Consider the following 12,556-nt stretch of genomic DNA (forward strand, 5'->3'; position numbering starts at 1 on the left):
TATGTATGTATATATCTTTTTTTATATAATATAATTTCTATGTAGATGTCTGTAGAGTTATAAGTTGTAGCAAAGGAAAACCTTTCTTCAGAAGTTAAAAACTACTCACTAAATTCAGTTTTATAAATATGTAAATATATATCAGAATGATGCCAGTTGAGCATAATGGTTAATTGTCTGTGGTAGGTAAGGAGAGAAATATGATCAGGGAGGGATCAGGATGGCAGGTATACAGTGCACTTATTCACTATATGTTACATATACTTCATGTGTGTGTGTTTTTTTGTTTGTTTTTTTGGCCACACCATGTGGCATGCAGAAATCTTAGTTCCCTGACCAGGGATTGAACCCGTGCCCCCTGCACTGGGGGTGCAGAGTCTTAACCACTGGACCACCAGGGACGTCCCTCATGTGTGTTTTTTGAATGTAGGAAATAACTTTTTCTTTTAAAAGACAACTTTAGTATTTTAATTAGCATACTCTTTCAACAGCAAGATTCCATGAATTTTTTAAATCGCTATTTCATTGGTATATGTGTTCTGAATCAGGCTTACATTTTACATTGTTAAGATCCAAATACCAGCTTATAAATTGCCTGAAACATATACTCAAAAGTATATTACTAAGAGTATACAGAACAGGTTACAAAATTGCAATTTTAAGAAACAAGAGTTAATGAAACTGAATATGTAGAATATATACAAATTTTTAATGCCTTGAATTTACTTCAAGGCATGTTTTCTATATTATAGTTTTCCTGTGGAAATTTAGATATTAACTTGTTGAGATGATCACATATTTCTTTTGTTAACTTAATTATTTTGGTTAGTTTTTCTTCTTTGCACAGACTTGCCCCTAGTAAAAACTAGAAGAAAGCCTTCTTTTTTAGACTGAAACATATGAAAAAAGATTCTGAGATGTTTTAAAATAAAGTATAGCTCACCTTAGCCTGTACTTTTCATTTATTAGAGGTGTTTTTGGTCTACCCTGACCATGCTGCAGTAGGGAACTTAGTCTGATTCTCACACACATGGCTCTATCGTTTCTATGTTAAAAGATTTTATAATTTTATAATGTAAATAAAGACAAATTTCAAAGCCCCAAACAAATTATGTGTAATTATGTATACTCTGTAATTTGGGATTATCTTTGCCACTGTTCCTCAGTATTTGCATAATAATAGCTGACTGAGATCATACATCAGTATGTTTAACAACAACTATAACCATTTATTCAGCATCTGTTTTTTGCACAGTACTTTTACAAGCTACAAATAGAAAAGAAATAGAAAGTGTGCCCTAAACTCAAGGAACTTATATTGCATCTAGTTTTTTATACTTAAAGTCATAGAACCAATGATTTTCCTTGTAGTGTTTTACCTTCTTTCTTTCTGACCGTCATTGCTGACTTCTTATATTTAAGGTCTCTTTATCTCCCTTGGCCAGCTTTGGAATCAAAATGCAAATACCTCTTCACCTTGTCTACTGTGTCCTTTAAGTCATCGCAGAGTTACTTTAGTTTCTTAGCATATACAGCTAATCTTCTAAAGCTATTTTAACTTCAGGGTTAAGGAAAAACACTCTTTTATTGTGTCTTATTTGCAGGTGTTAGTGATAGAACAGAAGAATGAAGACGGAACATGGCCAAGGGGTCCTTCTACTCCTAAGTAAGTGCTCCCACTTTTTATGACTCAGTGCATGATGTTGAAGCTTTGATTTCAGATAATAAAATCCAGAATGATAGAAGAACCTAATTGTGTATTGCAATTGTAAATATATATAACTTCTTTATATTTTAATATTTTATTCTCGTATAGAAGTTATCTAAGTTTGCACTTAAATGAATATGCTGTAATTTAAAAGCCTTCCAATTCTAATCTCTTTTAGAATAAGGTACAGTATAAATACGTTATAAATGTAATGGTGCATTGTCTAATACAATCAAATCACTATTAAACATTTTATTTAATATTTTTCAAGCATTTTGTGGTGTTTTTAAAAGTGTCTGTTAAAAGAATGCTCTTTATGAAAATGAATCTGATGTGAAAGCAACATTTTAAATCTAATCGTGAAAGCAATATTTTATTTATTTAGATAGGTGTTTTAGAATATAACAGCACAAGTAGAGATAAAGGAGTATAAGAATTGCTTTTGATGGTAAATGAGTGATTAGAAACCTTTTTAACTTTTTTTTTAATTGTGGTAAGAAAACATAACTGATATCTGCCCTGTTAACAAAGTTTTAAATGTGTGCACTTACAGTATTGTTAACTGTAGGCACATTGTTGTACAGCACATCTCTAGAATTTATTCATCTTGTATAACAAACTTTATTCCTGTTGAAGAGTAATTTCTCACTTCTCCCTTCCCCCAGCCCCTGGGAACCACCGTTCTACTCTCTGTTTCTATGAGTTTGACTAGTTTACATAGCCTCATATAAGTGGAATCATACAGTATTTCTCTGTGATTGGCTTACTTTACCAAGCATACTGTCCCTTAGGTTCATCAGTGTTATCACATGTGGCATGATTTCCTTGCTTTTTTAAGGCTGAATAAAATTCCATTGTATGTATATACCATATTTTCTTTATCCATTTATCTGTCAATAGACATTTAGGTTGTTTTCATTATCTGGGCTATTGTAAATCATACTGCAGTGAACTTGAGAGTGCAGATGTCTCTTCAAGATACTGATTTCATTTCCTTTGGATATATACCCAGAAATGAGATTTCTGAATCATATGCTAGTTCTATTTCTAATTTTTTGAGGAATTTCCATACTGTTTTTCATAGCAGCTGCACCATCTTACATTTCCACCGACAGTATGCAAGGATTCCAATTTCCCCACATTCTTGCTAGTACTTATTATCTTTTGTTCTTTTGATAATAGACATCCTAACAGGTGTAAGGTGGTATCTCATTGTGGTTTGATTTGCATTTCCCCAATGATTTCTGATGTTGAACATCTTTTTAATATACCTATTACCTGTCTGTATGCCTTCTTTAGAGAAGTGTCTATTCAAAGAAGTCTCAGGCCCATTTTTTAATCTGATTATTTGGGGGTTTTGCTGTTGAATTGTAATGAGTTTCTTATATATTTGGATATTAACCCCTTACCAGATATGTGGTTTAAAGATTTAAAAATAAGACCTGATATGGGGAGGGGGAAGGGTAAGCTGGGATGAAGTGAGAGAGTAGCATGGACATATATACACTACCAAATGTAAAACAGATAGCTAGTGGGAAGCAGCTGCATAGCACAGGGAGATCAACTCGGTGCTTTGTGACCACCTAGAGGGGTGGGATGGGGGGGTGGGATAGGGAGGGTGGGAGCGAGGGAGATGCAAGAGGGAAGAGATAATGTGGACATATGTATACGTATAACTGATTCACCCTGTTATAAAGCAGAAACTAACACACCACTGTAAAGCAATTATACTCCAATAAAGATGTTAAAAAAAAAAAAAAACCTGTATCTGTACATCTAGAAGAAATCTTAGGGGAAAAGCTTCATGACATTGGTCTAGGCAGCGATTTCATGAATATGACACCAAAAGCACAAGCAACAAAAGCAATTATAGACAAAAAGGACTACATCAGACTAAAAAGTTTCCACACAGTAAAGGAAGCAATCAACAGAGTGAAAAGGCAACATGCCGAATGGGAGGAAATATTTTTAAGGGTTTTAGGATTATCAGAAACACTTAGGGCTAGTTGTATTTCAATATTTGGACTTTCTAAACCTCTGAGAAGTAATATGGTACGTGTGCCACCTGTTATTTTACTATTTTTGTAGAGTCCAGGGGGACTCTTACAGTTAAGCACATTAATATTCAGTAAGTATCCACACTAAGTAAGATAAAGAAGGAGTGTAAATAGCATCATTTCAGTTCAGGTTAGATTGCCCTGAAGTGAATTATGAAAAATTTTTTAAGTTTTCAGAAACTTTGGAATTTCAGATTTTCTGATAAGAGGTTGTGAATTTGTGTTTTGAAACCTTAAAATAATGATTCTTAAATAAATAAATAAATAATTTAGTCATTGCTAACCTAGCTAATAAACTAAATTGCCAAGTGATAGTTCATTAGAATACAAAAAAAAATTTTAATCAGTATCTAGTGTATGAAAAGACTCTCAAAAAACTAAGAATAAAAGGGAATTCTCCTAACTTGTTAAAGCCTATAAACCCAAAATCTGTAGCAAACATTTAATTGAGAAATTTTGAACACAAACCAAATAAGATTAGAATTTTACAAAGAAATAAAATTCACTATTTACATATGATGCAATCTACATAAAATCCAAAACCAATCAGCAGACTACTAGAACTAAGAGAATTCAGCAACATTATCTAATACAAGATTAATTTGTAAAAATTAATAGGTGTTTTCCATACCCATAGGTCAGCGTTCTTTTTTATGAAGAACCAGATAAGTGTTTTTAGCTTTATGGGCCATAGGGTCTCTAACTCAACTATAACTACTGATATAGCAGTAGGCAGGGGACAGGTTCGAGCCCTCATCCAGGAAGATTCCACATGCCGCGGAGCAGCTAAGCCTGTGCACCACAACTACTGAATCTGTGCTCTAGAGCCCGTGAGCCACAGCTACTGAGCCCACGTGCCACAACTACTGAAGCCCTCATGCCTAGAGCCTGTGCTCCCCAACAAGAGAAGCCACTGCAGTGAGAAGCTTGCGCACTGCAATGAAGAGTAGCCCCTGCTCGCCACAACTACAGAAAGCCTGCACGCAGCAACGAAGACCCATAGCAGCCAAAAGGAAATAAAATAAATTTTAAAACACAGAAACAAAATTCTATCCTGACCTTTTTTTTTCCCCTCTGTTTGTGTGTGTGAGAAACTTCAGAAACTCATTCTAAAATTAACATATTCCAGTAGAGATCCAGGATTAGCTAAGTCAGTTTTGACAAAGAGGAGGAAGGGAAGTGTTTACCTACTAGATAGTAAGGATTACTGCAAAGCTATGGTAATAAAAACACTATGACACTAGCAAAAGAAAGGCAAATAGACTGGAATAAACTAGTGAGCTAAGAAAAACTCCTGTATGTATGGTAAGTGGCACTGCTCGGCAGTGAAAAACAGGTTGCTTAAAGCAGATAGGTGCTTAGATTTTATTAGGAGTACTATTTGGAGAAAAGAAAGCAGAATCACTGCCTTACACATTACATACAAAGACTCCAGAAGGACGAAAGACTCAAATAAGAAATGTAAAGCTTTAAAGCTAATAAGATATTTTGGAAAATATCTGTGACTTAGGGATCACAGAACATAGTGTGAAAATTAATGTTTGATTGCATTAAATTAAGTATTTCTGTTAAAGGAACCATATACAAAGTTAAAAGTCAAATGTCGGTTTTAGAAAATCTAAAACCTACAAGAGAATAATACCCACAGTGTACAAAGAACTGCTGTGAATTAACAGAAACAAAGCAAACAAGCTTTTAAAAAATAAAAGATATAAATAGTTTAAAGAAGGGGAAGCCCAAGTGCTGACAGGTAGCTGAGGAGATACACAAACTCACTAGTAATCAGAAAAATTAAAGCATGAGATACAATCTAATAGCCATCAGAATGACAAAAACTTAAAAGGATGCTAATAAAAAGTGTTTGGAGTGTTGTAGGAGAAGTCTTAGTACTGATGGTGGGAGTACAAACTACTACCATGCTATATATCAGTGTTTAATTAAATCAGGAATGCTTAATCCCTCTGACCCATCACTCAGTGGAATTTTTCACACAGGTCCCTGAATATACAATCTTTGTAGCTGCGTTGTTTGTGGTAGTGGGGATTTGAAGACAGCCTAGCTAAGTGTCTGTCTCTGGTAGAGTGAATAAGAAAAATGATGGTGATATACTGTGGAATGCCAGTGCAGCAGATAGAAGTAACAGTGGTGAGATCTTTGAAACTGGATAAACTTTAAAACATAAAGTTGAGAGAAAAAATAAAAACAAAATGAGATTTCACTCAGTACCATTTAGGTAAACTTAGAACATACTGTGTAAAATTATAATATTCAAGAACATTGAGAAAACACCTGTAGTGGAGGAAAATAGTATAGATTAAAAAAGTGAGGAATTAACATTTATTTATATGTATATAATTGAAGTAAGGATGCAAATTCTTTTTTTGGGTAAATGGCAACTTTAAAAGAAAAGTAGAATTCTGTGTGTTCATTGAAGTTACGTTACAAGCAGATGTAACTTAGACAAATTCAACTCCAGCAGAAGGCATGTAATTTTAAGTTCCTCAAGAAAGAAACTTCAAGTTATTAAGATACAGAACAGCCTGTTTTATATGCTTATAATTGTCATCATATCTGTCAGGAGACAACCCCTCGTCCTCAACATGGTATGAAGATGCTAGTTCTAATAAACATCACTAACCTGGGGTCTGTCTAGTGCTCATACTGCTTAGCACATAACCGTTTCCTACCTAGAGTGTCAAAAGCCAAGGAAAAATCATTAAAAGCTATAATATGGTGATAGAACGAAGACTCACCTGTTCAGTTTGTTAAAACACTGTTTCCTCAGCCCCATCCCCTGAATTTCTGTTTCAGTAGATCTGGGTAGGGCTCATGAATTTGCATTGCTACTAAGCTCACAGGTGATGCTAAGCTCACAGGTGGCACAGTGGTTGAGAGTCCGCCTGCCGATGCAGGGGACACGGGTTCGTGCCCCGGTCCGGGAAGATCCCACATGCCGTGGAGCAGCTGGGCCCGTGAGCCATGGCCGCTGAGCCTGCGCGTCCGGAGCCTGTGCTCCACAACACCGCAAAAACAAAACAAAACATGTAGTCCTATTTATAAAAATGTATATACCCTAAGACAATCCAAAATCTATATTAGAAACCTAAGAACCTACCTAAAAAATTTTCAAAAGTTTTCCATCTGGATTTTTCTGCTAGCTATCAATTTATAATTTGAATTTTTCATCTTTATATTCATGCTGTATTTTTAAAATATTAAAATGCTTAGTTTTTTTCAGAACGTGCATTTCTAATCTAGTTTTTAAGCATCTGATTTCTTAAAACCTCTCAAAAACGTGATATTTTCTAATGATACCTTAGAAAAGCTTAAACCAGTCTATTTTTCTATTCTGTTAATCAGAACGTACATTTCTTTTTTTTTTTTTTTTTTTTGCGGTACGTGGGCCTCTCACTGTTGTGGCCTCTCCCGTTGCGGAGCACAGGCTCCGGACGCGCAGGCTCAGCGGCCATGGCTCACGGGCGCAGCCGCTCCGCGGCATATGGGATCTTCCCGGACCGGGGCACGAACCCGTGTCCCCTGCATCGGCAGGAGGACTCTTAACCACTGTGCCACCAGGGAAGCCCACATCCTGTATTTTTTTTTAATTATTTTAAATAGAATAATTGTAGAATCCTGGGTGTTCCTGAAGAGAGGAGAAACCTAATCAATAGATTATCCCTTACTTTCCAGAAAATTTTTTTAATGTTAACACCTTATTCCTCAGTTAGAAACAGTACAACTTCATTAATTGACTAAATTGTACTATTAATTTTTTTCTGTATGGTTTCATTTAGGTATAACTATCTCAAAGAATGCCTTTGAGATTACTAACATTATGGAAATAAAAAGGTCCAAATTTTGCTGTTTTCCTGAAATAAGTAAAAATTCTTGTGAGGGTAACATGAGAAGTTGATTTAATTCAGACGTTTTCATTAATTGCTCAAAAATATTGACGAAACATGTGAGTAAAAATCTGGTGGAGGAAGATAAGCGTCATTGATAACTGAAGAGGCAGTTTTCATGGGCTAGAAAATATTCAGAGAAGAATCCAAAATCAACAAGGTAAGGCATGAGAGGCTAAAAAAAAATCAAATAGAAAACTAAGCCAGTAGTTCTTAACTCATATGTTGTCCCCCTGCCATCTGTGGTGTTCTGATTAACAGAATTCCAAGTTAGTGACTGAAGCACTAAGTGTAAACTTAATCTAGTGGCATATTAGTATTTTTACAGCACTCTGTCCCTGAGTGCTGTTCTTGGAGAGAGGAAGCACTTTATAAATAAAACCATTGCATACTATTTTTCAGTTAGGATAAATAATAAACATCTAGGTGACTCTGCAGTATTGTTTTTATTTTTTTTACACCAGCTGTTATGCTATTGTACCTGTTTAAATACACGTAGAAAAACTTAGCATATACTTTAGAATTTTTTAAAGAGTTATTAAGCCCAATTTGCATATATAGTAATTGCACAGTTAACTGTATAAATGGATTCAGAAATGGTGGATAGACCTATTAGATTGAAAATTCATATTAGGAAACTCTTGTCAGATAAAGTGTTTTCATTTTAACAATAAACTGTACAGAGACTTTTTAAGTATTTATAAGCATGATAGTCTCTGCTTACTTGAAAGATTAGATTTGGTTATGACAGTTTTATTTTGGTACTAAAAGAACAGGTTATTATAGTTCGCAGAAAGTCCATTCTTAAAGTTTCTATGAAAGTATACAAATTTGTTACCAATTTTAACCTTGTTCAAATACTGGAAATGGGGGATTGAGTGATTTTGGATGTAGCGGTCGAGAGGATGGCTCAAGAGCCAGTTTTTCATTTCTTGTCCTTCATGCATATTCATATATTTTAAGTTAATAACATGTCTTCAATTTGAAATGCAGCCTGTGAGCCATAAATCTAGGGTAACATTCTAAAACCTGCAATTTCTTGTCATTTTTAAAGATATTTTGAGTCTTTATAAATTTTCTTTCATGCTTCATCTCATTTTATCTTATTCTTATTATTGGTCTCATTAAGAAAAAGACATAGAACACGACATTGTAAATCAACTATACTCCAAAAAAATTTTTTTTAAAGAAAACGACATAGAATGACTTTTTCTGAGACTCTATAAAGTTTGAGGTAATGGAACAGCCAAACAGAACTGCCTAGGATGAAGTTAAATATAGGGAGCCAAAGCTTGGAGAGTAATGAGAACTGCAGGTATGGAGTTATATTCCTAGAAGTGAGAAATATAAGGTGTATGTGAATTATCTAATTAAAAATGTAAAGAACTGTACACTAAACCTTAAAGGGTATCCCTAAGTAAGGATATAAAACAAAGATCAAATAGGTAATCGTGTAGATTAAGGAAAACTTGGATTCTGTTTTGTCATAGAGGCCAAAGGAAAAAAGAGCTTCTAGAAGAAAGGGAATGGTAAGCAGTGCTAAACGATGCAGAAATTGGGGGGAGACAGAAGAGATTCGGTGTATTTGACAAATGATGTCAGCATGATGAGAATGACAAATAGTAGGAAAAGAGGGGATGAATACCTAGTCAGAAAATGGAACACCTGGTATAGATCATTCATCATGTAATGTACTGAAAGAAGAAAGATAACTAAGGTGTAGTTGGTTGGAAAGGCAGGATTCCTGGAGAGAAAAAGAAACTGTATGTAAATCTGTTTGTTATTTATATATACACATCCTTTCCTGGGTGTTTGTCACCTAACGATGAAGGCAGCATAATGGTAGAATGAAGTTCTTGTGTACTGTATTTACCGATAAACTGGTTTTTTCTGGTTATTTTATTTTGGTGGTCCAAACTCCAAATCTTTGGAAAAGCTTGTGCTTGTACATAAACACACACTTCACGTAACTCTGTACTTTGAGGTTCCTCAATTTAATATTCATTAAGATCTTGAGTGTGTATGCAGATTTTCCTTTGAAATGCTGAAAATGCACATTGATTAAATAAATCTTTCCTTCATGTAAACACTGTTACCTACTTTCTGTTGTGATAAGATAATGTATAACCTAGTACTGTGTCTCCAAGTTTTACCAAAGATAGCATGGTCACAGTCAAGCTTCTTAGTTAGTGTTAGCTTCAATATTTAAAAGCCATATCCAAATTTAATTGAAATTAAGACATTTACATAGTATATTTCATGCATAAATGAATGTAACTTAAGTATTCAGTTCTCATATAGATGCTTGATTCAGAGGTACTCACAAATAATTATTGGTTATTTTATTTCTTCCTTTCTCCCCTAGTTTGTTCTAAAAAAAGATTTGAGCAATTTACAGTAACACATGTAAGTCAAAGTTAACTATATGAATAGATACAAAAGTCAGGACAAATGGAAAATAAACAATTGTCATAGTAAGATGAAACCGGAGAAGTTAGCTGGTAGGGAGCAGTAAGGGCTTTTGAAGTTACTAAAATTAATCTGCATATGTATGAACTTATTTTGGATCCTGATTCAAACTACCCAGTTTTTGAGACAACTGGGGAAAAAATGTGAACATGAACTGACTATTAGATTGGGATGGACAATAGTATCAAAAAAAGATTTCTTACCTGCTAGGGATGCATACTGTAGTGTTTACAGGTGAAATTATAAATGTCTGGGATTTGCTTTAAAATTGTCCAGCAAAAACATGAAGGAATGTGGAGGCCAAGGAGATTATAAATAAACCAAGAGTGGTAGAATGTTAATAATTTTTGAAGCTGAATGACTGATATTGGGTACATGAGGACTTGTGTATGTTTGGAGATATCTGTAATAACAGCAAAAATAAAAATGGGTTGCAGTTTTGGTGTTGAGATTGATAATGGCTAAAGAAGAGTAACTGTAATTTTATTTTTTTTAAGTGGAATGTTTTGTCAAATACCATATAGAGCAGTCAAAACGAGGAACAAAAATCAGGTTATGAGAAACACTTTATATATAAATTTCCTTAAATTGTCTTTTGTTTAAGTATTTAACACCCTGCCTGACACAGAGGAGACACATAGCAAATGCTTGTTGAACTGAACTGATCTATATCTCACAAGAGTAAAAGTGCTTAATTTTTCAAGAGATTTAAATTTCTCTTTTTCTCTAAGAACTTACCCTAGGATGATTGTTAGAAATGGGGAAAGTTTAAGGTTGGCCTTGTTTTTCTTAATAAGATAGTTTTTGTTTTATAATGTCAAAATTTACAAATTCGGGTTGTTTTATATCAGGTTTGAAAATAACTATAAAAAGTTTTAAATAACTATTTTTGCTATGTCAGCCTTCAGACTTAATTTCTCTATGGTATTAGATTTCCATGTATGTTGACTATGTAGGTAACTTACAAAGAATAAGCTGTATTTTTCTGTTCAAGTAAGAAGTTCAGCTTAGCCTTGAATTGCAGGCTTTTAGTTGAAACATTGGGAATAGGGAAATTAAAGTACTGCATTCAGTTGTCAGGGATGAAGTTTAATTTTCTCTCTTCATGAAATAATTTCAGCTAAACTCATGTTTTACTTTCTGTCTTGTTAAGAGACGATTCACTGCCTTATATTACACTTAGCCCAAACTAGCCAAAATTACTTTAACACTAGATAAATGGCTTAATATTTAGTTTATGTATAATATTCTAAGCATTTTCTTCACTCGTCTCTTCAGAAAGCTACTAGTGCGAAGTTGCTAATAAACAGTGTAATTTCCAAGTTATATCAAAGAAAGAGAGTTAAAGAACTAAGGTTATAATCCACAGATTGACTAGTCAACCCCTGCACTAACTCCACAAATGTTAGCTAGGTTGGGCTGTGTGTAATCTCGGTCAGAAGTTGGAATCACAATAGATAAGTGATCTAACTATTAACCATAATGTCTGTAACAGGAGGTAAAAAGTGTTATCATACTTTTATTTAGCTGTGGATCACCACATCCATCCTGCTCTCTCTGATCTCCATGCTCTTTAAGAACAATCTCTCTACCAATAGTATTTATCTCAATGTTTCCTAGACCTCGTTTTTCCTTCGTTATCTCCTCTCTCCTATACATATAAATGCCTAGCATACTGCCACATGTATAGTAGACACTCAGTTAACATTAGTTCGTGCTTTTGTTTCTTTTCCAGTATCATCTTCCTTGCTAACCTATAGATATAAACAGATCTCTCCCATCTTTTAAAACAAGACCATCAGCTTCTTCTGAATACCACTTAGTTTTTCTTCTAATAGCCAACTTCTTTAAAAAGGCAGTGCTTACCATTCCTTACCAAATATTCAGAATTTAACGAAGTCCTTATTTAACTTTTTTTTAACCTAGTTTATTTGACCTCTCTTTAATACTTCTTTTTGATAACTATCTCCTAAAGAAATTCTCTTATTTTGAATCCATGATACCACAGTTTTTCACGGCTACCTCCTTGGCACTTATGCAGTTTTACCTGCCATTGTTTTTGTATAGTGAAGGAGGTCAGATAATAAATAACACGTCTGTGTTTTTATGAAAATAGTTTTGATCATGGACAGCTACCCTGAAAGGATCTTGTATCCCCCTCAGTGTCCATGGACTGTACTTTGAGAACTGCTTCCTAAACCTCCAAGACATGTTGCCCTTGCCCACTCCACTGTCCTAGTCCCAGCCTTTATTACTTCTCACCTTTGTTGTTTTTATAGTCTCCTAAATTCTCTTCCAATCTTCAGTCTCTTTCTCTTCCTCAAAAGTTACCTTTTTAGAATACAAATCTGATTATGTTGATACTCTTAAAATCTTTCAACATGCCACAGCACAATTGGATAAAATCCAAATTCCTTCAG

At 34.3% G+C, this 12,556-nt stretch overlaps 1 protein-coding gene across 4 annotated transcripts in view; it reads left to right on the forward strand.

Moving 5' to 3' along the window:
* USP15 (ubiquitin specific peptidase 15) overlaps window positions 1-12,556 on the forward strand; it is a 125,618-nt gene that overhangs the window by 55,682 nt on the left and 57,380 nt on the right. For all 4 annotated transcript variants that reach the window (XM_067697197.1, XM_067697198.1, XM_067697201.1 and 1 more), the window contains one exon: window positions 1,605-1,666. In XM_067697197.1, the coding sequence (XP_067553298.1) occupies window positions 1,605-1,666 (62 nt within the window). The remainder of the gene's footprint in view (window positions 1-1,604; window positions 1,667-12,556) is intronic.

Source organism: Pseudorca crassidens, chromosome 11, assembly GCF_039906515.1.
Source record: "Pseudorca crassidens isolate mPseCra1 chromosome 11, mPseCra1.hap1, whole genome shotgun sequence".
In the NCBI taxonomy this organism is placed as follows: domain Eukaryota; kingdom Metazoa; phylum Chordata; class Mammalia; order Artiodactyla; family Delphinidae; genus Pseudorca; species Pseudorca crassidens.